The following is a 24,656-nucleotide window of genomic DNA, read 5'->3' as shown; positions in this document are numbered from 1 at the left end:
GGCACCTTAAACATAGTTCGAGCTCAGCACAAGTTAGTATGCTCTCTTAACGGCTAATAGTGATCGCATTGGATTTAGTTTGGTTGCTATATGCAGACTATCAAATTGATTGATGATATTTAACCTTTATCTCGAGTCGCTTATTGTGTACAGGGAGGGGGAGGGGTAGGGGTAGGGGGCACATTTAGAAGTTCCACAAACGAAATACTCAACTATGAACCTACTATATATATATATATATATATATATATATATATAATTCTTTACAAAATCGGTGAGCACATTCTGAACAGATGTTGGACCTACAATGAGGGGAGGAGCTACACACACATATCCTATACATATCCTACATATATCAATGTTGTCCTACTACGAGTGACTAGATTTCTGAGGCAATCATCAATAATGCATCTATCTCCATGTTGCTCCACCCGGTGGCATGATCCACGATCTCACGATCCATACATCTATACATAAGGCAGCGGGACAGATTCTGGGATGGAATCCTCTGGCTAACAACGCCTACCCCTCCCCTCACTCGCAGGCTATTTTGCCATCGAAACTGCTGAGGGCTATGGAAAAGGCTTGCATGGCGCACAGTGGATAGCGATAGTCCATGGTGAACACATCCTCGGAGGTGCGACCGAACTGCATCACAATGTACTCGGGATCGGAGTCGTGCACCAGCTGAAAGTTCTTCACCGACGCCTGCGTGACGCGGCCATGGAAGTTGAGCACATACGACTGCGTCTCGTCGTTCCACACGGGCGTCTTGTTGTGCAGCTCCACAATGTTGTCCATGTTCTGCAAAAGATTGTTCAATTACTGCACGCCACTCGCTGCAATCGGATCGCCTACCTTCATCTTGTAGAGGTCGAGTATGCCCGTCTGCTTGGGGTCCGCTGAACTGATCTTGACACGCTGATCGTCCTCAGTCATGCCCGGCAGTATCACAGTCATGTTGCGGGGTCCCTTGAATCCCAGTATGTTGGTGTCCTGTTCGGTAATGCAAATAACCCTTGGGATCAACTCTTCTCCCACTCTGAACTCTGCTGTACTCACGTAGATGATGACGGCCAGGTCGAGACGCGGACTGTCCGCGCTGTCCTTGTTGCCACTGTCAAAGACCGTGAAGGATGTGCCAAAGACATTCGATCGCAGCTTGCCACAGAAGCCATCAGCGCTGCGCGACAGATCAGTGGGATCGCAGCTGACAATGTAGTTCGACGTCTTGCTCTTCTTCCGCTTGCGACCTGCAACGGCATCGATAGGGTAGGATGAGAGTTCCCAGAGAGGAAAGCCAAAGACCCAAAGACCCACCTCCCAGCAGAAAGATCTTCTTTCCATAGTCCCGCTCCAGGTGCAAATAGTAAATGGGAAACAGGCCCCGGTCCATGCCCTTGCGATCGCGGGTGATGCGGCACTTGTACAGGACTCCCTGTGGCGCTGGCTGCATCACAAACTGATCGATGTTGCCGATCACATCGCCCTCGGACTCCCCACCAGTTCCATTGGATGTGCCCATGCCGCTGCTGCCGTCCAGACCCGCCTCCTTGTAGGGCGAGGAGGCCAGTCCAACGGGTCGGACGGGTGCCGCACCCGCTATGTTGCGGTTGGTGTAGTCATCCTCGTCCAGCGTATCGTTGAAGGACTGCTGGCGGGCGGTGTTCGGGCGCTGCGAGTGCGTGGAGTTGGCGCTGTGCGGGGCGGTCTGTTGCTGCTCGATCACCGTCACGGGACTGCTCTCTTCGTCCTCCAGCTCGTGCGACGAGATCTCCTCGATTAGATCCGCTGTGGATGGAGGAGCGCACTCATTATCTAAAGTACTAGAGATTGTATGGTTCGATTGTCGATTGTATCATACCCTCCTGGTTGATGGTGCTCAGGCTTCGCATGTTGTTCGAGTGATTTCGAGTTGAATTCATGGCGACCGAAGCCCCCCCAACGGGGCTGCCGTTGGTCAGTATCTGGTCGGGATTCTGTGGCGAGCTGATGAACTGCATCGGTCCGTCATAGGCATGCAGTTCGCGGCTGTTGCTTCGCATGCCGGACATGGGTCGGCTGATCTGCAGATCGCTGGCCTGCACCATGCCCGGCGAGGCTCTCTTCTGCCGGATGTACGCCTCCATCAGCTGGCGCTGCAAACACACACAGGTGGGGAGGGCGAGAAGATAAGATTAAATTAAAATCTAATCGTGGGTTTTTTGAGTTGAGAATAAGTTATAGATTGTGCCCACAGATAGGATCATGTACGAGTTTGTGGCTCAGGTCATTGCAATTATTATTTGCGGCAATTTGCACATTTGTTTTGGCTATTCAACGTTTTGCATATTCAATTATTTATGTCAATTCTCCCCTCCGAAGCCATGCCACGCCACAACAAATTGCCAAACAAAAAATGTACTCTACACCGTACACCCTACACCCACCCACGACGATTCGGGGATACATGACTGTAATAAATGTAATAAATGCCACGATGCTCGTACGTATTTACATATGCACGGACGGACACCCACTACCCCCCTAAACCCCCTAAGCTGCAGGTCGCGTAATTGTCGCCGGGGAAAAGCGTGCGGAACGGCAACCAAAACCAGGCAGCCACCCCCCTCCAGGTTGATTGCCAGCGACTGGCTATGGCTATGGGAATTGGAATGGGAATGGGTATGCAAATGGAACCCAGCATCAGCAACAGCATCAGCATCAGCACCACAACAGAACGGTGGGATGTGGCAATGATTTCATTAAAGATTTAAATTTTCAAGTTCACGTTTCATACTGGCAAAACGTGGCACATAAATTACGAATATGTAAACTCGTAATCTATCCAGGGAATCCCCACCCGCACCCGCACCCCATCCACACCCCATCCATTAAGGAGCAGTCCAGGGCAGATCCTTTCTAGCTCGTTTATTGACTGGCATAAATATGTAAATACTCGTAAGTAAGTGTAATACGGGGTGGGCTAGCACTACAGGAAGTTAACGTTGCTCAGGATGCTCTCGATGGTGGCGTTCACCACACGCTTCTCGGGCACCGGCTCGCACTGCAGCTGGAAGAAGTCGGGCAGATCCTGCTCCGACTCGAAGGCGCTCGTCTGGTTGGGTGCGAGCCAGAGGTCCATGCGGTCGTAGATGACGCCCGTGGGTCCCATCTGGATGAACGAGTCGATGGAGGAGCGGTCCTTGAGGTCGGCGCCCCACACAAGCACCAGCGGCACCAGTTCCTTGGCGCTCTGCACCAGCGCGGGATCGGCCTTGATCGGAACGGTGTTCGGCGCGATGCCACCGAGATCGAAGGCCTGGGCAAAGTTGATGGTCTCCACTGTGCTGGTGCGTGGATCCGCGTAGTAGTCGTTTGTGCTGCTGGAGAGGACCAGCACGGGGTACATGTTCTGCTTGAAGCGCAACAGGGAGCACACGTCCACGTCGAAGCTCTTTAGGAGGTTGAGGCGCCCGCAGCCGTGCTGGTGCACCACCTCCAGGATGCGGTCCACGAACAGATTCTTGTCGATCGTCTGCTCGCTCTCGTACTCCCCGTTCGCCTTCGCCTGCGGCCACTTCAGCTCGATGTCCAGGCCCACGGTCTGGTTCACGCGCTCGAAGAAGTCCTGCAGGGTGGGGAAGAGGCGCTGCTCCAGCTGCTCGACATTGTTGTGGGCCGGATACTCGACGATCTTGCTGCCCACGATCTGGTACGTCTTCACCTCCTTCAGCTGCTCGTAGCTGATGTCCTTCAGCAGGACCTCGGTGAGGTCTTCGCGACTCTTCGGCGTCTTGGGATGGATGCACACGTGGATGCTCCAGTCGTGGTGGATGATCGGCACCAGATCGCTGGTCAGCTGCACATCGAACTCCACGAGATCGGCGCCCAGCTCCACGGCGGCCAGCATCGAGGCCAGCGTGTTCTCAATGAGAGGCGCCGCATTCGAAGTGACCGTCAGGCTCTTGCCCAGTCCCCGGTGTCCGATCTCCAGGCCCGTCCAGTTGCCCCGCCAGTAGTGGGCGAAGCTGGTGCGCATGTCGAAGCTCTCGTTGGCCATGGGTCGGATGAGCAGATACTCCAGCCGCAGCTCTCCCACCACCCGCTGCCACAGCGGCGAAATCAGACTGAGGGTCACACTGCCCTCGCTGCCGGTCAGGGTCGTGGGCTGCAGGTGGGCGTAGCCCAGGAGCCGCACCAGATCCTCCTCCGGCTGCTCTGCATACACCTCCACCAGGAAGGCCGCCTTCGCCACTTCGTCGAGGGTCGCGTGGTACATGAGGATATCCTGGGCTGCATACGGCACTCCGTACGTCGGCTGGGCTCTCAGCTTGCTGTCGGCGTAGGCCGTGCGGACGTACTCGACGTTGGCGCGGGCGGAGCTCAGGATGGGCGACAGGCTGACGGGATCCACGGGCTGTACGCGCAGCCGCAGTGTGCCCCGGCCCGAGTCGGGATCCTCCTCCAGGCGCAGCGCATCGCGGAACACCTTCAGCTGCACAATGTTTCCGGATGCCTGGAGCCAGCCTCGCGTCAGCTGCCGCTGGCCAGAGATGACCCCAAACTCGTCGCTTCGGTTGCCTGGCAGCTTGGTGACGTTGAAGGACCGCGGCAGGACATGCGACTCCCAGCGACGGACCTGCACGCTGCCGGAGCGTCCCACGGCGGCGGCAAAGTAGCGATACTCCACGCTGCTGTTCTGGGGAATCTCCACCGATCCGCTCCACACATTGTGGGTGGCCGTGCGGTTCAGGAGCAGCGCCCCGCTGGCCTGCCAGCCGCCCAGAGCGGCCAGATTGCCGACGAGGGCGGGACGCTCGTGTGCCGCCAGTTGGGCGGTGTCCGAGTCGGTCAGCGTGAGGGTGAAGTTGAAGAGGAGCGGGGCATTCCGCTTGAGGGGCACGTAGCGACGCGCCGCGTAGTACTTCTCATAGTAGGAGGTGTCGCAGAAGGTCTCCACCGGCAGCAGGCAGACCATGCTCAGCCAGGCGATGGTCAGGGCGACGAGTGTCCTCGACCAGGACACGGACACCGAAACGGAAACGGACATGTCTGCGCTTGTCGGCAATCGCGCTGCAACTGCCAGTCAGCGCTGTGCTTTGCTTGCTCTAGTCCGCCGGAGAGCAGAGCTCTTATCACAGTCGCAATCGGAATGGCGGGATTTATGGCATCGCCACCATCACAGCACATCACAGCACAGCACAGCACATCACAACATCAGCTTCTGCGTGGTCAAGTGGACGCGACGAGGTGTGCGGCGATAAGGTTCGCCCGTCACTCGTTCCACTCGGCACCGACCGATTATCAGATTCCCAGCCGTCGCGACCCAGCCAGACCGTTCCTATTCTCACGCACGTGTGGCCTAGACTCGTGCACAGCTCTACTCTCTCTCTCTCCCTCACTCTCTCACTCGGATGCAGATGCACAACTACAGCCACAGCCACAGCTTCAGATACAGATACAGATACGACATGCTCATCTCATGGAGCTTTTTGGGGCTCTAGGGGCTGCTGTTGTGTGCCTACGTCATCAACAGCGCATCGGCGGATTTGCTTGGGGGGGGTGGAGGCAGTTTTTAAATGAATTTAATTTCGAGCATTGCGCAAAAGCTTCACCTTGCTTCTGGGTAGGGGAAGGGGAAAGAGTGGGGATCTCTCTCTGTCTCTCTCTCTCTTGCTCGATCTCCCCCCTTATGTGGTGGCTGACCCCCAGTTGAGCAATTTACATGGTGAAAGTTTGTCAGCGTCCGTGTAATTTATACGCTTTGGCTCAATTACAAATTTCGTAATATGCGGCATGGGGCATGTACACTGGGCAATGGGGACTGTGGGCTGCTTGTAAACTGTGGGAGTACCACAAGTTGTTGCAGCATTAGGCACCAAACAAGTACAGTTCCAACAAAAGGCTAGTCTCAAGCGCTGCACGACTTGCTCTAATCACAATCAAAGCCACTCGATGTAACGATGGATGAATCTCCTTTCTGATGCCAGGAGAAACTACTGCCAAGGGACTGGGCAGCCATCCCTGTGTGTATTTTGTTATTGCATTCTCGGGCATTCTCTTTTGCACTTTTCGCTTGTGCGTCGGCTGGCCGGGCGTCGATTGTCGAGTGCTAAATCTCGTGCCCAAAGCAGCTTTAAAGGTTTTACATTGCTTACTTTTCCTGCGCTGTTTTCGTTTTATGAGGAAAATGCGATTATGTGAAATCAGTTGGCTGAGCGGAAAAGAGAGTCGGGGGGGCGAAGTAGAATAACACAGTTACAGGACACGTACAGCAGACAGGAAGCGGCAGAGGAAACGTTGCGCGCTTACGGGTAAAAATTGAGTGACGGAGGAAGTGAAGTGCTGCGAATGGCGACTGTTGTGGGGTGGTATTCGTTGATGGCTTGACATAAATAACAAACACAAAGTAGGGAAGCGTGGGGGAGGGCATAAAGTAAACCGTAATGAGCGGAACGTTGCTCTGCCCTCAATGATCCATGCGATCGTGCATATATCCTCGTAAGGCTGTGACACTTGGCGCTTTATACATATCAGCATTAAATTCCCCAGGGACCAGAATTTGCCTCTAACTTATGGCTCTGTCGCATTAGAAGTTATCCGCCCGCTCCCCGCCAGTTGTGGTTCTATTATTTTTCAATTTTCCAAACACAATATCCCTAAATAAATGGATACCCCTGCGGATAAGCGGGATGATAGGGGGGGGGGAATGTATTTCAGCAACTTTTGCATTTTGCTTAGCGCATTTATTTTAATTTGAGGCCAGACAAATTTGCGTATACGTAATAAAGAGGTTGAATGCTGAGCCATAAAAGCCATGCCGCATGCATACGAGTATGTTGCCACACCAACAAAACAGTAGGGGGGCAGACGCACATTAAAGAAGGTCAACAGATGTGTGGCATGCCTTTTTCGGGGTTCGCGTAATAAAATGATTACTCATACGCCCCCCATGCTACATGCCCCATGCGTCGTGTGGCAAAACAAGGAAGGAAATTGAGAGCGTCAGCAGCTCTACTCTTTCAGAAGGTTATTCGAATTTTTAATTTCGGATTTCCTGCAGCTAAGAGCGCACCACGACAAGTCCCCTCCAGATCCTACTACAGGACCCTCTATATCCCATAGCTACCCAGATGGCTTTGCAAGGGTATCCAAGGCATGGGTGCCCGAACCTGCAGCTTTCCTTTCTTGTTATGGCTTGTTTACTGTTTGCTGTTCGCTGGCAAATACGACAACAAGCCCTGAATCAGCACCCAACCCAGCCAGCGAAAGGACTTCTTGTCGCAAAGGATTATAATACATACGGATATATGCATGTATTACAGCGGCTTTCGTCGGTTCAGGGATGTGAGAGCATCCGCATCCATCCGGGGAGTTTTTTTTTTTAACATAAATTGATTTTGGCAGAGAAGTTCGAGCTGTTTAGCTAAACTATTGAATGGGCAACACGGTCACACGGTAACACACGTACTGGCCCGCACACGCAAAATCGAATAAGCGATGGCCTGGAAAAATGCTCATCAATTTGCAGGCTGGTCAACACCCAGGCCAACCAGCAGCCATCGACACGATCCGGCCATTAACCCCCGAAGAGAGAGATGCGGCAAAACTATTACAACAGACATCATCATCAGCAGGGGCAGCTTTTCGTCTTTCCTGTCTTTGACATCCCAATCCAGACCCTGACAAGGGCCCCTGGCCCCTGGACCTATCTCTATCCCTATCCCTGTCCCTGTCTGGTTCTTGGCCCATATTGACATTCATTTATGTGCTCGCTTCATTAAGCCATAAGCCATGGCCGTGTCAACGAGCGTGTCATGTTCCCTTACCAATAGAGTCAATAGCAGAAGAGCCAGAAATGCCATCAGGATGGTTGTGGGATGTGGGAAATGGTAAAAGGTTTCCCCCGAATTGGCTAAAGAGCTTGGCGCCGTGCGGACCCTGGATTTGGGCAAATAACCGAAAATATTTGTTTACTTGCAGCCAGCAGAAACAGTTTCTATTTTTATGGGTTCCTGTTTAACCCATCCACAAAATGGTCTTAAAGCTTAGATTATGACTGAAATGAAAACATTTTTCAAATGGCTGTTTAAAGTTCGTGCCAAAAATATGATTTGACAAAACGGAAGTTACTCGTAGAAATGTGGCCAGCAAAGTGTGGTCGAAAGTGGAAAGTTGTGTAGGTTAAATGCCAAGTTGCTTTTGCACCCAGTGAAAACCCAGTGAAACTTTTGGGAGTGATGCATGCAACAACACAAATGAATTTGCTGATTTAACAAAGGATATGGCAGCTGCTGCCATACGAGTAAAACTGCAAAATTAAATGGAATTTGCAAATTGAAATAACATTTCAAATGAAATTGGATGGGCAATATTCGCATATAAATCGCATAAAAATCTCACTCCCCTCCCAATCATATAAACAGAGATAATTTCCTATTTTGGTTTTTTTTGCCTTTTTGTTTATTTTTAATTAAATGAGAATTATAAGATTTCTTTACTCTTTCGAACGTTTTTTTCAGTCTTTCGCACACGTGTTTAAGGTTCAGGCTAAAGCCATGTGAATTCAATTTCCGGCTCAGCGGCTATAACATTTGCACTGTGACCCCTGGCAGGTAACGATCCACAGTTGGCGGTGGGTACTCCTCCCCTCCCCATCACTCCCTTCTCCCCTCATCGAAGGATAAACCATTAGGAAAGCACACTCTTCTTCTCTTTCTTCTGAAAGGCGATTCTGTATTGGTATTTGTTTATAAGGACATGATTAAATGCAAAACCCTCTGCTCCAGCTGCTGCTGCTGCTTCCTCGTTCCTGAACTGGCTTTTGTGTTTCCGGTGCTGTATCCTTGTCGTATCCTCCTTTGCATCCTTCGTGGCAAGGCAACGCAACAAATGGGAACAAGAAAATTGCTGCGGTTTTTCCATTCTTTCAGTTCTTGTGGTTTTTTTTTTTGCCTTTCTCTCTTCTCTGCGGCTCAATGTTGTTGGCAAGTGCTTTGATTTCATTTCTCGAGTGAAAATTCCTCCGACCTGTAGGTCGGATGGTTCGCACAAAAAAATGTTGTTACGACTCGTCAAAGCCACTTTACAGGTCCACAAGTCCTTTAGTCTCTCAGTCATTCAGCCCCACAGTCCTTCAGGCTTTGTGCGTGTGTGAGTGTCGCCAAATACATTTTGAGACCTCTCGAGAATCCTCCTCGGGCACAAATTAGTTACGTTTTTAGTATGTTTCCCCCCTTTGCAGGCGCTTTGTATGCAAATTCCGAACAATAACACGAATATCAACAAAAGCTATGCACACAAAAACAAATGGGAATTACATACATATATGTATATGGGTATGTTACGGCTATAGGATACCCATTTCATGGAAAGCGCTCTCATAGAGTAGATGACACTGCTAGAGATTGAAAAATACTACATGGAAACTTGCACTACATATTCCCTGTAATCCCATGCCGATTGCTTGGAGATCTATATAAGTTTGGAGATGTACAAAATGCAGCGTAAATATCTGCAACTAAGAAAGAAGCGCAATAAAAAAGACAGCAACTTCGCAGCAAAGTATTCCGTTATTCCTTTGCTTCGTATTCGCTGAGAGTGAGCGAGCGAGAGTGACAGAGTTGTCACTCAGCTGAGTTGGTCGCATAATTACTGTTCTTGCTGAGAGAGCGAAAGCTTGAATTTCTGTAATGCGGAGAGAGAGAGTGCAAGGGCATGAACCACTTGCGGGAGCGTGCAAAGCGTGAGAGGAGCAGGCGATTAAGAGATAAGAAAATTACAAATGCACTGCGGGGAGCGCACATGAAAGTTAAAATGCAAAAAGTTCAGCATCGAAAATTGTGGCTCTAACTTTGAAGAGTCTTCTCGAGTGGGAGTCAGATTTCTATAGTCATACCCGATCATAGATTTTTTTAGAGGAATATATTCAATTTCTAAGGTGGAGACAATACAGCCTGGTTACCCACTAGTTACAGGGTACTGCAACGAAACGACATTGACTGCTGCTGTGGCACTATCTACGTGTATGTGGGTGTGTGTTTGTCTGTGTTTATCATGTGTGTCAGTGTGCGTGAGTGAGTGCCACAAAGTACGCAGTGAAATGGAACGAAGGAGAAGAGTGTGAACAAGTGACAAGGAATAGAAAACAATCGCGCGACACACACGCACGCGGCCACCTTGGGGCCGCTTTTGTTGCAGCAGTGTATACGACTCTTAGTGGAATGTAGGTCGGAAATTTGAGAAATTCCCTGGATACGAGAGTATCAGTTAAGACATTTCAATTTTCACCACAAAAACTGACATTAATCGAATATCTAAACTGAAATTGGCCCAATTAAAGCGACAACAATTTTCGCCATGAAACTTCTATGAATGGAAAACCACGAAAATCTACTGACAGCTGGCACATGTGGTTGACTTTTCACCCATATTCGATATTCTCCACCAAGTTGACCAAGTTGTGGGCCAGAAAACTTTCCGTGCGTTGCCAGGGTGCCAGCTTGACGGGTTGCCGTGCCCGAGAAGTCAAAGTAACAGAGCCCTCGGGCACTTCCCGGGCTTTGTTATACTACATATTTGTGGGTTCTCCAAAGGAGCGTTTGTGTGTGTGTGTGTGTGTGTGGAAAGGGTTGCACAAACAAAGAGTCCATGAATTTCACTCGTTAGCACCCAGGAAACAGGGCTTGGGTACAGTGCGACATACAGTCGTGCCATCTGCTCTGGGAGATCCAGCCAACAGCCTCGTACCTCGCCTCGTACTCGTGGAAAGGTCAAATCGGTTTCAACTGTGGCATCTGTCTGTGCCCATGTCCATGTCCATGTCCCTTTGCTCCCAAGAGTCGCGCCTCTGGAGCCAGTGTGTGCTAGGCGAGAAATGTTTGCGAAGAACAAACAAGAGTAGCTGCCAGGTGGCAAAGAAAGTCAATCGGTTGCCTGGCCATTGTTGCCACGGGAATGTTAGTCCATATCCGTACCCAGGCAAGCCACATAAGCAGTCCGTCCATAGGTGCTGGCTATCCACACATCGCTGGTCGGTTGGAACCCCCATGCCTGCTGCAGCTGCAATCCATTTGGGAGCATCAAATATGTAATAATGGGAATAATTAAATTCATGTTTGTCAATCGAATCGAAAATTCTCCTTCCATAACTTTTCGTAAGAACGAGAAAACAATGCGAAAATAAACACTGATTAGGTCTCGCAGCAGAAAGTAAATTGCCCTCGACAATAACCATCAGGAACATACGATTTTCCCTCTTGTATTCGCTGCCATAATTTAAAATTATGGCTTTGCCCTCTCTGGAGCGAAAAAAAGGGAACAAATTTTCCAGCTCATATTTCTAAACCGAATGTGCGACTTTTCTCCATGTTCCGCGAGCGAAAAATGTAAAATTGAAAAAGTTTCCCTTTGCCACTGGGCGAAACAATATTTTCCTTATGGAAACAAAAAAAACCTGCTGATTGTTTAGCGGAAAACGCTGTGCGCTGTGCCAGCCAGCTACGCGTATTTCAAACTATTCAATGGGGGTTTTCCAGTGCGAGAAAAGTTCGAGTTGGGCGTCCAAAAAAGTTGCTGAATTTCGCTGAAGAAATACTCGTATTTTAATTAATCATAATGTTCTTAAGCCATTGTGGGGATTAAAAGCAGAGCGCCAGCCGACCACGAAGCGAGTGAAAAGGCATTGAAAAATGTGTAAAATTCATCTGAAACTGTTTTCTGCGGGATTTTTCGCAGCTTCAAAGAGAATTGCAGGCTTTAAAGTCGGCAGCAAAAAAAAAATGCGGTATTTTAAACACATCATGTATTTTCTTTATATGCAGATGAAGTATTTCCACCCCCCTCACAATCCGCATCTGGTACGTGGTTGGTGGTCCGTGGTCCATGGTATTGGCAGCAGTTTTCCCTATTTCAGTTTTATGTCTGCTCCTTTTTATGGAAATCCCTTTGCCACACATGCCCCGTTGTGTGTCTCTTTTTCTGCTTCTCTCCATTTGCATTTCCATTTCTTGCTCTGACTTTCTCACATATTTATTTGCTACTTACCAGATATTATTTTCTTGCTCTTCCTTTCTCCTTTCTTCAGCTAGATAAATTTGTGCTTTCATAAAAAACGAGTGGCAAAATCATGCACACAAAAAGTTCCAGCTGCACACCAAAAAATGTGTTCGAGATAAAGTTTTTGCGTCTGTGGGGGTTACCTGGAACTCCTAGAGGACTACGTGCAGAGTTCCTTAAGGTGACACAAACTGTGTGGCATATAAACAAAGTTGAGCCAAGAAAAATCTTAAAAATGGCAAGAAATGTTGTGACTGAGAGATGGCTGAATGATGAGTCACAGAGTCACAGAGAAATGGGGCAAAGACTTTCTTTCCCTTGCAGATGTTTTAGTTCAACAGGGTTATATTGATTCAATAAAAGTTTACCCGAAAGCAGTTCTTAAATGTAGGGAAAAGTTTTGCAGTAAGCAGAAAAAGAATCCCCAAAGTAAAAGTTGCATATTTTCAGCCTTTTATTGATGCAAAAAAATACTCAGCTATTTCTGGAAGATTTTTAAAAGATTGTGCATAAATTATATTAAAATCGGATCAATCAGGATGGGTACATAGCTCCACTCTTTCCTGCTTTAATTATTTGTTTATTTTATGTACTTAATGGGTTCCTAAACTGCAGCTCTGGCAATCATTGAACACTAAAACTAAAATAAACTGCCAATAAAACGTACAAATAAAAATAAAAAATAGTTAGTCTTTTATTGGACTATAAATACTCTATAAATTCGACTGTGGAAAGTACTTTTGTTACTTGTTTCTTCTGAAAACTTAACGCAGTTTGAAAACAATAAAAAACTGTCCAATAATTCCCTGAAATATGGCTTAAAGCGACCGCAGAAAAAGGGTCGGGTCGGGTCGTGTAACCTGCTCAACTTAAGCGGCTTTTGTTCGAATGTACTTTTTATTTCACTCTCCTTTTCATTTTTTTGGGGTGCGGCAGTTGAAGAAATTCAACCCAAAACGTTTACCAAACTCCTTACACACACACACACACACCCCATATATAAACTGTATTTATGTATATATCTGCACTATTGTGTATATATGGACGTAGAGGAAGTGGGAGATTGGGATAAACCAGCTTGGGCTTTGGCATTTTACAGGCAATTGGAAACTTGCAATATAAATGCGCCTCTCCCTGTGCCTTTGATTGCGGTAACTGGGAAATGGCAATGCCAGTGAAACTTTGTCCGTTTCCCTCCGAAAGGACCGAACCGGACCGGATGGGCGACCATCAACGAGCCACAAGGGAATCGAATTCGAGAAGTTTGTCGTCTGTGTCTGTGTTGGGGCTCAAGGCGTAAGCTGTGGCAGCCTCTCCATTGATTGTGGAACACATATAATGCCTCCTGTCATCGGCCAAATTACTCGATTGAATATGCATGTGTCCATCCCTTCCGCCGGGACGGGAGCGAGTGCATATTGTGGCCAAAGGGGACATTGTTTGCCAATTCTATGGCAATTATGATTGGTCATTGTTTTGAATGACGTGATTTGAGAAATTGTTATTTAATAATAGCCAAACACAAGGCACATCAGAGACAGAGAAAGAGAGAGAGAGAGAGAGAGAGAGAGAAGGGGGGGGGACAGAGAGTGCTGCATTTCCGCCTTTTCCTTTTTGGGCTCAAAAACTGTTGCCTACTTTTCAGGGCCCTGGGATCAGCCGTCGAGTGCATCCCTCTTGAATGGCAAAAGTTTCCTTTTCATCTGCCTGCCATAGTCCTGATTACGTATCCTTCGGCCGGGCCAGACAGCCACGGCTTAGCAGTCGCATGAAGAGCGCTTCTTGCCGCTTCGGCTGCTGGTGGGCGGGCCATGGCCATGGGCATAGGCATGGGATGGGGATGAGGATGGCATTCATCAAGTGATGACAGTTTTGAGCAGACAGCAATTATTTTAATTGCATCAGGAGGCGACAGGAGGCAGGATGCCGTGTACTCAAGCATGTGTGGGCGGAGGGAGACAGCCTCCCTCGTTAATTAGTTGCACTTTTCCAGTGCTAATTGGACATTAATGGACATTAGTCGTGCTTTAATCGCAAGTTGAATTGAAGTTCCATTTGAGAGTTTCCACCAAATCGCTGGCTCGGAGGCTATTTGGACACTTAATATGCCATAAATCATGCAGCTCAGGACTTAAGTAAACGCTGAATCGTAAAATATAGTTTGATTGATGGATGCCCCGAGGAAGAGTGAAAGGAGGAGACTCTCTCTTCTTACAAATGCAAATATGGTGGGGGGACTGGGGCACCAGCCTCTGCAAGGATATCGTTGCCTTGGCACACTAAACATCCAACTGACGCAAAGTTTTATCAATAAAAAACTCCTCGAAACTCGCTTGGCTGCAACATGCAACGTGCTGCTGTTGCCTTTGCCTGCTGTTGTTGTGGCAGCTGCTGCAATGCCAAATGCACGACGTTGTCATATCGAATATTCTCCACTTTTCATTCGCATTAAAAACAGAATCCAATGCAATTTAATTTTCATTTCTTTCCACCGTTGAAAGGTGCCAGGGAATGGGAAGGGGAATGGCAATGGGAATACCTTCCTATAGCCCTCTGTGTGTGTGTGTGTGTGCGACAGATTTGAATAGTTTCCAATCGTCAGGGACGATTCCATTCTTAATGAAAGGCACCAAGCAAACATCCTTCAGTTTTAATATCGTGTATTCAAGCAAGGAGAAGAATTCGATTAAAATATGCAAATGTCATTATGTCGAAGGGGGGGTCTAGGGAAGGGGTATGGGGGAATGGGCACACGCTGTATGCATAGTATACATACCCTATAATCTATTCTGGCCTCTATACGCATTCGTTATTAATGATTTCCCGTGCTCAAATATCTATATTAAATCACCTTGAACATTATTATTTCTGTCCGCCCCCATCCAATGTCCCCACATGCTCGAACCGTAATTAATGGAATGGCCCTCGGGTCATATGTCACTAGCAAATCATTAATTTTGATTCGATATTTCTGATAGGTGATCAAGTTTTTCTTTTTGTCTGTCTGTCTGTCTATCTGTCACAAAGATACGTTGTGGCGATAGACAAAACCAATGAGAATGTGTGTTCTTTCGCTCCTGCAAACTGAATAAAAAAGCGATTAAATCCATAAGCTGGGAATGGCAAGCGACATGTGGCACGTTCGCTACGAATGGAGGCGGGGTCGCCAGGCGGTTCTCGATGTCAAAACAAACGCCACGCACAATCGATAGACTACACACACAGAGAGCTGCACAGGTGTCACCTACAGAGGGGAAATACCAGTATACAGGTGTATAGAGAACATCCTTCAACTGTTACTCCCTTCCATGAGTAAAAAAAAAACCATTTGGCCACGCCTCTGCGATAGTCGTACATCAAAGAACGCACCCCACTGCAGCTAGCTGCAAAGTGGTGGGGTGGGAGGATGAGTGGCCCAACATGGCCAAGCTAATCCGGCTAGAACGCTGATATGCCTGAACGGTTGTTGCATGAATGAATGAATGAGTGCCCCTGCCACTGCCCCCAATCTCTATACACACGTGTGGAGGAACCTTCGATTTTTACTCGTTTAACAGACGTTTGGTACGCGGACTCACTCGAAGGACTTGCCATGGCATGGCACACTCACACTGGCTGCTCTTCTGCCCGCATTTACGGCTCTTGTAATTAAGGTGAATGTTAAGGCGAGAGTCGCCTTGTGGCATTCACCAACGATTCCAGGAAGAGACTGACTAATGGCTCAAACGGGAGCAAATCAAACTTGACTTTGAATGGGTTGAACTTGCAACAAGGCTGAAATGGAGACTTAAGATTATATATAACATTTCTGGAAGTGAGTGGAATCTTGTGATTCTGAAACAGAATACTATAGAGAGAATATACCTTCTGTTGGGATATATTTGCATGGTTCTTTGGGTGATCTTTTGTATTTGCAGAATCTTTCATTGATTCTTTTATGTTTCTTTCCAATCTAAACATTTTGATTGCTGTTCGCTTAGCTAGCGCTCCAACTGAATCTCAACAAAAGCCAAGTACAATATTTACATATATTCCCAGCAGAAACAATAACCCAAACACTGCCACTAATTAGGCTGGGGAATAGAGGCTGGCTGGCTGGCTGGCTGGTTGTGGCTGGCTAGCTGGCCACAAATTTCTCCGTTTCAGCCGCTTTAAGGTTAACCGCAATTAGTACCAGGAGAACAAGAGAAGGACGAAGACGAGGACGATGACGAGGACGCGAGGGAGGTGCATGCCAGCAATCACAATCATCCGCATGCCGCAAATTAGAAATTCCTGGCCGGGGGGCGTGCCCTGGGACACCAAATTAGCCACGAGGCAGGCATGGCGAAAGTGACGCCCGGGTTGACGAGTGAAAGTCGCAGAGGGCGAGAGAGAGAGAGAGGGCGAGAGGGACATGCCCAAAGATGGAGCACTTGAAGCGAGTTAATTGTTGCATGCTTCGAGGGGCAATCAAAAGTTACTGACCGGAAGGAAGGCCGCCAACGCTCCATCAACATACAAATAAAACGGAGCATAAAATGTACATTTCTTTCCCTTTGAAATGTTATAATTTCCAGGGTTTTAATCGCACCCTGCACCCTGCCCCTGCGCCAGCAACCGGTGGGCGGAAAAAGCCCCATTATGGATGTCGACAGCTCGTCGGAATTATTGTATGCGCCACACAAATCTCCGGAGAGCGCCCAGGGACTGCCGCTGAAAGCGTAATTAAGAAGAGCTTAAACCCAAATGCAGCGGATAAGCGGATCCAACGGGATGAGCGAAGGCTATGGATCCCATCCACTGCAGTGGATGGCCTGCACTCGCTTAACTTTCATTTGAAATGCCTGCCACTAGCGCCGAAAAGTCGACAGCAATAAATGTTTTATGGTCATGCCCTCGGCTTTCCATGGCACCGCACCCGCACGTCGCTTCACCACTCGGAGCAAACGTCTCAATTGAAGATATGCAAACAGTCGACTATCAACAAAAACAACAACAACAGCAGGCGCTGTCCCTGGGGTTGGGCTGTTGAATGTGCAAAAAGAACTGTGAAAAGAAAAACCCATTTGCCCAGTCATGAAAATGTGCAACTATCTGACGAATGCTCGACGGGAAAATCGAATAATTTCTGTGAATTGGAATTTAAAGGATTACGCACAATGGAATTCAGTGTAAGTCGAATCAAAGAGCTCCCGGGAGGGAATCTTGTTAGGGAATATTTAGTTGCTATCCATAATTCCATTTTGAACAAGATTTTGCGTTGCTCTTTCACTTCTTAATTCTTAAATCTGCTTAGTGAAACTCATTTCCACTTAAGCACTCCACTCTGAGCGTGAAATTTAATTATTCCCAGATGGAAAATTAAATTTGATATGTTTTTTACACGCTGCATTTAATTAAATTTCTAAGAAGAGAGACAGCTAGTGATGGACAGAAATGAAAGGAAGTGAAAGGAAAAAGGAAAGTAGAGGAGCAACCATCCGGGCGTATGATGAACATTTAATTAGCTCGAAAGACTCCTCAGAGCAGCTGCTTGATGCTTTTTCTTGCGAATTCGCCAAATAAAAAAAAAGAGACACTGACTGGACAAAGCGGGGGCTGATCCTTGCGTGGTGTTGACATCACTTTTATTGGGTCGAGTCTGTTTTCTCCTTGAGGCCATTGAAAACTTTGCATTTGACAATTAATTTCGACAAAACAAACGCAAATCAAGTTAAATAAATACATATGTACATATAAGGATATTTGCATTTGACAGCTGGAGAGCAGAGCAGAGCAGAGCAGAAGGAAAAACAAACCACTTGCCTTGTGGCTGCATATCGGAAATTGCCATAAATATTGAAACAGAAGAGCAGCAGGCAGCAAGCAGCGGGCAGCCAACAGCAAACATCAATTGGATTTGCTCCTTGGTATTTTTTGTTGGTTTAGTTTATCTCTTTAAATGCACGATTTATATGCAAATTGAAGTGACGCCAAGGCAGGTCTGAGGCAAAGTCACTGGAAAAAGTTACACAAAAAGACACAGACAGTGTCAGGGAACTGACGACTTGTGCAAGATGGCAGCCAGAAATAATCTGACTATTAAGGTCTTTTCGGACATTTTCATTTCGTGCGACAACAGAAAGCAGAAGCAGGCAGCAGGCAGCGCGCAGTGGAAACGCAGGAAAATGTGAAAGTCTCTGTTGAGAGTGGGTCCCGTCCCGGTGGAGGGAAGGATATGATTTTGTAATAAAGCAAAGTAAGTCGCGGACATGGAGACGGAAACAGACATTCCCCTGGGCCACATGACGTACAAGTGACATTAAATAACGTTATATTTGTATTCGGGCCACTTTCCAATTCAATTCAGTTAACGACTCTATAGCCAGGGAATTTCCATTTCCATTCCCATTGCACATTCCATATTCAGGCCACAAAATTGAATTATCGGATTTTAGCCATCGTTCGGCACTGAACGACACTTTTCATAATTTTCCAATTAACATTCATTGGTTGGTTTATCGAAATGCAAAAGCCGCACCAAATACAACACCCACCATTATCCTTTATCCTTAATCCTGTCTGCACTGCACTGCGTTCAGGCTTTATTTAATTTTAATTAGTATTCAATTGAAAGAGACAGAAACAACAACGGAATTTGTATTAATATTAGAGCGGACCGGATGGGTCATAAACAATGCAACGAGAGACGCATAAATTAATCGGAAGCGACAGCATGGGGCAGGCACGTGTCCTGGCACCTTAATTGGATGCCAAATCCATTGCTCGAATGCTCGAGCTCCCACGACAAGCCGACTAACGACCTTGTTAATTTACAGTACTGGGAATTGGCTTAAGCGGTCTGGTCTGGTCTGGATTGAAACGAAGTGAATGCCATTTTCTGCACAGACTGCTGCTGGGTGTGTAGTATGTGTGAGTTTGTCAAAGGCGTAACCGCAGTGTGACCACCGACTGCTCCTGCCACCAACAGGACAACCACTCAATCAGTGCAGTGATGGGAGCTTGTGGTTGGGAAAGTCTGATGTCTGTCAGTAGCAGCCAAACCGCACACGAGTGGCAGCAAAACCACAAGAAAAGTCGATTAAAGAACTGAAAATTTTACTTTCGAATTTCCTGCAATAAATTGCAAAATTTGCATTGTTTTTAATTGCTAAGTTCTGCCATAGAAATAGCGAGTCTTGTTAGTAAGAGGCTTTTCGGTAACAAATGGGCGCACGGACAAGGAGTTGGACACGGATGACAAGCCCTAGCCAAAAGTTACCCAATTAAAAACGATTTATTCATATTTTGCCGTGCAGATAAATTATTTAGCATTGCTGTGAAAAAAAAAAAGATAGCGCAAAATGAATGCCAAAAGTTGCAGCCTTGCATCCCATTCCCAGGGATGTAATTAATTTGCAGCGTATAGCTCCTGGGCTGCATATGCAAAACTTTTTCCGGTTGTGGGGCTTGCTGGCTGGGGTTTTGTGACTGATAAATTGAATCAAGTTGGCAGCGCAACTCGCAGGGGAAACGGCAATTAATGAAATCTGCAATGGAAATGAGGCGCCCCAGGACCCATGTTCGCACTTTTCCCATCCTCCCCTTTTGGTGTACAAAAATGTCGCAATAATGTTTATGGCACTGCTCCTCTAACCCCCTCCTCCGCCCACCATAGTCGTATTTTCACTGAAATTCCCCCCCTTAAAGTTATCTCTGACTGTGGAGTGCTTTTGATGGCCTGTTTTCGTGCAGCTTGACCAAAAGTTGTACCAGTTACCAGAGCGAGATGTGAGCCTGCAATTTGAGAGTGCAGCAGCTCTTCAGCTCTTAAGCTGCCAGCTGCCAACTGACAACAGCCAACTGTAGTTTAAGCCAAAGCGAAAAGTGGCAAAAGCAAAAGCAGGACGCGTACTCTCAAACTGAAACAGGAGATGGACTCCACTCCAAGCCAGAGATGGGGGGGGACAAAGCTTTTAGCCAGCAAATTGATTGCTAGCTATTAGTAGACGTGCGAGTAAAAGACAGTACATATATACTCGTAGAGTATATATATAGAATATACCAGTATATATTCCAGAAATTGTGAGCTCTAATTGGAAACCGAATTGCTTTTTGGGTTAGAAGCTGCCCTGCGATGAGACTTCTCTGTGTGCAGTTTTCCCATTACGCAGAGTTTCCGCTAACTGTACGCTCAACTTTTCTCACTCGCTGCGCTGCTCTGCTCTGCTCTGCCCGTCTGCCTGCCTGCCTGTTGATTTCTGTGAAATTTTCAGCGAAAAGTCGTCGGGGATTTGCTGGCGCTTAGGTGCGAACAGTTGCCAAAGAGCTTGTCATAAATTATAAAAGACGAAAAATCATCTTTTGGCGCTTTTCGCATGTGCCTTGGGGGCTTGTTTGGAGCTACTGCTAAGCCTCCACCAACTGCTCATCACTTCTCCCGGTAGTCTAGTCAAAGGAAAACCACGGAATCGTTAAACGAATAGTTGAGATGCAAATCTTAAAAGCACTGCAATCTTTCAATCACTTCTTAAGGACAGGCTTAAATGCAATTTGAAAAGCACTTTTCGGCCAGGGGCTTATTAACCATTGAAGCCCCCGACTTTGATGTCCGACATTCGATTAGTGCGGCGACTGGTGGTCTGGTTTATGGAAAGCCGACGGCGTTTTCCACAATTTTCACTGCCTGCTCCACGATTGGGTCAAGAACCTCGGCCTGTGGCCTGAAGCAACAGAACACAAATTACAGGCCTAAAGCCGAAAAGGTAAAAGCCAAGAGGGCAATACAACTGTAACACCCACTCCCACGCCCCCCACACACACACACAACCACAAAAAAGCAGAGAAAGTGAAGGTGCGATGCGTCATTTCCGTTGTTTTTGGGACTCTTCTCGTGCTTTATGGGGATTTCGTGTGAAGGAAAGTTCGGAGCAGTTCGCAGGACAATAGAGTGGCATGCCTCTTGCACGGGGGGTTTGGGGGGGTAAATTATGTTCACATGTGGCAAACCATCCAGTGACTTATCACTCCGCTTTACCGCTTTCCACGACAGAGCCAGATAGAGCTCGAGTAACCATCGATTTTATCCCCTTACCCACCCACCTTAATGACATTCCATGGGACAACAGCAAACATGGAAACAATACCAAATATTGTTCATATATTTCTAGTTCTTTCTGTCATTCTGTCTGCCTCTGGGTTCTGTTCCTGTGTATCCCCTCGCGCCCCCCTTCCATGGGCTTGTTGTGACAGTTGCCCCTGGTTACCCAGGACACACAAACACAAAACAACAATGTTTGGTGGGTGGGGGGTGGGTGGTGGTGGGTAGCCACCTTTTATTTTCGAGTGTAGTCCCGTCCAAAGGCTTTATTAATCCTTTGTGTATATTTTTAGCGACCGCTTAACATCTTTATGTTGATTTACGAGTAATACTCTTCCCTCCTACCACATCCTATTCCAAGTGCAAATTGCCTTCACTCTACTTTATGTGTGTGTGTTTTTTCCTCTTTTTATTGCCACCTATAAATCGTTGGGGGGGGTTATCTGAAGTTATGGCATGCATAAAATATGCATACAATATTGAGATATTCTACCAAGAAACTAGCAAACCCCAGACTTTGTATGATAATATTAATGGGTGAAGATCTTCGAAGAGTGAAAGCTTACCTGAATGGAGATCTTCATCGTTTATATTTTGTGTACCTTTTAAATATTCAAAGAACAAGCAATACTCAAATCTGATTTTGGTCAAGCTCAAACATATTCAATTTCCATTTCCATAATTTCTCCCTTCAATCGTTAACACCTTCCCCTTCCTTGTTTTCTCCTATTAATTTTTAAAGCTACGAACATTTTTAGGCGTATTTTATTTGGAAATGAAATTGCTTGAAATAATTGTACGTCTTCGTGATGTCATTCCATTAAGGAGCTTCGGCGAGCGAGCCGTGAGCAGCTTCTACATGTTTTATAAGCAATCTCAGACCCTAATCGAAAATCGAACCAACGCAAACACTTGGCAACGATTCGATTTATGTGGGGGGTGTCCTTCTTTTAGAAGCTCCTGCCACTGGCAGTGCCAGTGCTAGCGCTACCTTGCCACCTAACATAATTAGGGCCAATGACAGTCGTTGTATCGAGCTGCAGCAAATGCAGCTGTAGCCAGGAAGGGTGACACTCGGGTGGCCTGGAGGTGGAGCGAGCCGCTCAAAGGCTTTGGTAGTTTCGGTGAGTTTCGATTTATTTGGACGCCGTTGCCCGGGCAACAGACGGCCAGGTGGCCAGGCAGCACAGGGCACAACAAAACCCCACGGCAATGGCCATTGAAACACTCGGCTGGTTTGGGGTGTCCGTGTGTCCGCGGCTATGGATGGAGTCCCATTTCTAATGGTCATATTTGTGGCTAAAGAGTGGACAATGGGGGGTCTTTGGGCTGCCAAAATGTATCAATGAAAATTTCGCTATTCTCACAGTTTTCCATTCGATTTATGATTCACTATGGAGAGCATTGTTGATGTATTTCAAATGTGGTTTGAAGAGTGTTTTCAGTTGGCAGCCACAAATTAAGCTCCCGCTCTTTAAAGTCTAGAAGCTTTCACTCATAATCATCAAAGCTTCTCTTTGTTTATTCTTTGAGTATTGATGATCTGTTCAATTTGCCGTATAAGCTCAAGCAAAAACTTCGTTCGGTTCAGTCGATACAAGCGCGATCGTTTCGTGGTGTCTTCCCTAATAATAATCATTGCCTCAGCGGAATCATAAATGAATTGTACAAGTGTTGCTGTGGCCCTTGTGGCACTCTGCCTCCACATTATCGGTGCGACCCAAGCCGAAACTCCTGGCTCCTCGGAAGTGCAAAAGGTAAGCCTTTAACCCGGGTTCGCAAATCAAAACTAAAAATCCACAATTCAATAATTATTATTATCAGGAAGTCAAATCGACGTCGGCGCTACTGGCAGCAGTTGATAAGATGTTGATTGAGTACGTATGACAATACCTACATAAGTACATACATTTGTACATATTTAGGTACATACAGCTGTTTCAATGCGTATTCTCTTTACCCGCTGCAGGCTGGAGGAGCGTCGCGAATCTCTCAAGCAGTTGACAAACGATATTATTGACGAGGATAGAACCTATCCCACATCCTGCCTGATTGGGGGCAAGCACAACGAGACCAGTGTCATCCGAGTACCCGGCCACGGCACTCTTACTGTTCTTTGCGATTCAGAGCTGGCCGGCCTGGGCTGGATGGTTATTCAGAGGCGTCAGGATGGTCTGACCAACTTTTACCGCGACTGGAGCGAATACAAGGCGGGGTTCGGCGAGCTGAGGGGGGATTTCTTTATCGGTCTGGACCGGCTGCACGCCCTAACCTCGTCGCAGCCCTTCGAACTGTACATCTACATGGAGAGCTTCCAGGGCGATAAGAAATTTGCAAAATACGATGAATTTGGCATTGGAAATGAAACTGAGGCATTTTCTCTGAAAATACTGGGCGGCTATACCGGAACGGCTGGCGATTCCCTTACCTACCACAAGGGCAATAAGTTTTCCACATTCGATCGGGATAATGACAGTGCAAACAATATGAATTGCGCCCAGTACCACCTGGCGGGCTGGTGGTTCAAGAATTGCATACAGAGGCAAGTATGAGAGTGTATCGAAATGTAAATCCAATAACTATCTACGAGTATATGGTATGTCTTACAGCAATCTGAATGCTCCGTACTTGGACTATCAATATAATGTGATACAAGTTCCCCTCGACAGAACGCGATACATCAGCTGGAACTCATTTTATGGCTCCAAAATGGAACTGCCTTTGAAGTCTGTTCAAATGATGATTCGACCAAAATTTCTATGCCAATAAGGAGCCAGCGTAATAATTTGTAATTATTACATGATAAATATAGGAAAATTCCATGATTCTGCCGTTTAGAGCCTCTCGATTATCTTTCACACCAACCTGTTGTTCCATTTTCTGATTGCGACTGCTAATTGCGGACATCTTTGCAGCTTCTTCTGAATCAACTGTAAGCGTGTTGCAGCACCACTCCTTCCTTGCTTGCCCACTTTTGTGTCGGTTTTCACTTAACTACGCGAATATCGCGATATATTCCTATGCGAACGAATGCAGCAAAACAAAAACCGAAACGGGGGATTGCATCTGGCAGAGTGCCGTCAGAGCATGCATGCAAAACGTGAAAAGAATCAGGCGCTCACACAGGGCCCGCACACCTGGTTTGCCTTGTAGCTGTAGTTTCAGTTCTTGTTCTCTTCTCCTGGCGGAACAGCAAACCCTAAAGCGTGTGTGAGTCTGACAGAGACAAACAGCCGGCGTTCTTGCTCTCTGCTCTCTGCTCTCTCTCTCTCTCTTGTCGCGATCAATTTATGTATGTTCTTCGTGTTGCTTCCGCTTTCGTTTTATTTTCGAATTCTCTGATTCACCAATTCTCTGATGCTTAATTTTGCTCTAGCCCCTTTGCGTTCTTTACACTTTTCGCGTGTTGCCAATTTTCCGTGTGAGAGAGAGTGTGATGTGTGATATGTGTCATCTGCACTGAAACGTAAACTTTTGGCGCCTCTTTTGGTAGTGCGCGAGCGAAGAAGTATACCGTGCCGTTGTTGATTTCGAAATGTGCCGTTGGAAAAAGCCA

General features: G+C 47.1%; 3 protein-coding genes across 3 annotated transcripts; 1 reads left to right on the top strand and 2 right to left on the bottom strand.

Annotated features, from left to right (window-relative positions):
• Nucleotides 1–267: 267 nt before the first annotated feature.
• LOC111073603 (protein king tubby) lies at nucleotides 268–24,656 on the bottom strand. Its single transcript, XM_022365996.2, has 6 exons — nucleotides 23,966–24,656; nucleotides 1,865–2,138; nucleotides 1,321–1,791; nucleotides 1,063–1,253; nucleotides 859–996; nucleotides 268–804 (listed from the first exon to the last, which is right to left on the bottom strand). The coding sequence occupies exons 1-6, from the start codon at nucleotides 24,005–24,007 to the stop codon at nucleotides 535–537; spliced, it is 1,386 nt and encodes a 461-aa protein (XP_022221688.2). The 5' UTR covers nucleotides 24,008–24,656; the 3' UTR covers nucleotides 268–534.
• LOC111073600 (glycerophosphocholine phosphodiesterase GPCPD1) lies at nucleotides 2,896–5,137 on the bottom strand. The gene has a single exon (XM_022365991.2). The coding sequence runs from the start codon at nucleotides 5,030–5,032 to the stop codon at nucleotides 2,972–2,974; it is 2,061 nt and encodes a 686-aa protein (XP_022221683.1). The 5' UTR covers nucleotides 5,033–5,137; the 3' UTR covers nucleotides 2,896–2,971.
• LOC111073605 (angiopoietin-related protein 7-like) lies at nucleotides 22,682–23,925 on the top strand. The gene is made up of 4 exons (XM_022365998.2): nucleotides 22,682–22,857; nucleotides 22,925–22,977; nucleotides 23,070–23,642; nucleotides 23,710–23,925. Exons 1-4 carry the CDS (start codon nucleotides 22,759–22,761, stop codon nucleotides 23,867–23,869), a joined length of 885 nt encoding a protein of 294 aa, XP_022221690.2. The 5' UTR covers nucleotides 22,682–22,758; the 3' UTR covers nucleotides 23,870–23,925.

This window comes from Drosophila obscura, unplaced genomic scaffold, assembly GCF_018151105.1.
Source record: "Drosophila obscura isolate BZ-5 IFL unplaced genomic scaffold, ASM1815110v1 contig_186, whole genome shotgun sequence".
NCBI lineage: Eukaryota > Metazoa > Arthropoda > Insecta > Diptera > Drosophilidae > Drosophila > Drosophila obscura.
This window is presented reverse-complemented; position numbering and strand designations above follow the sequence as displayed.

Excerpts from the sequence above, each read along its gene's own strand:
- LOC111073605 (XM_022365998.2), top strand. The coding sequence starts at position 22,759 with ATGAATTGTACAAGTGTTGCTGTGGCCCTTGTGGCACTCTGCCTCCAC. Across the intron at positions 22,858-22,924 it reads GCTCCTCGGAAGTGCAAAAG|GAAGTCAAATCGACGTCGGC; the intron begins GTAAGCCTTTAA and ends TATTATTATCAG. Across the intron at positions 22,978-23,069 it reads GTTGATAAGATGTTGATTGA|GCTGGAGGAGCGTCGCGAAT; the intron begins GTACGTATGACA and ends TACCCGCTGCAG.
- LOC111073603 (XM_022365996.2), bottom strand. The coding sequence starts at position 24,007 with ATGTCCGCAATTAGCAGTCGCAATCAGAAAATGGAACAACAG. Across the intron at positions 2,139-23,965 it reads ATCAGAAAATGGAACAACAG|CGCCAGCTGATGGAGGCGTA; the intron begins GTTGGTGTGAAA and ends GTGTGTTTGCAG. Across the intron at positions 997-1,062 it reads ACCTGGCCGTCATCATCTAC|GACACCAACATACTGGGATT; the intron begins GTGAGTACAGCA and ends ATTACCGAACAG.
- LOC111073600 (XM_022365991.2), bottom strand. The coding sequence starts at position 5,032 with ATGTCCGTTTCCGTTTCGGTGTCCGTGTCCTGGTCGAGGACACTCGTC.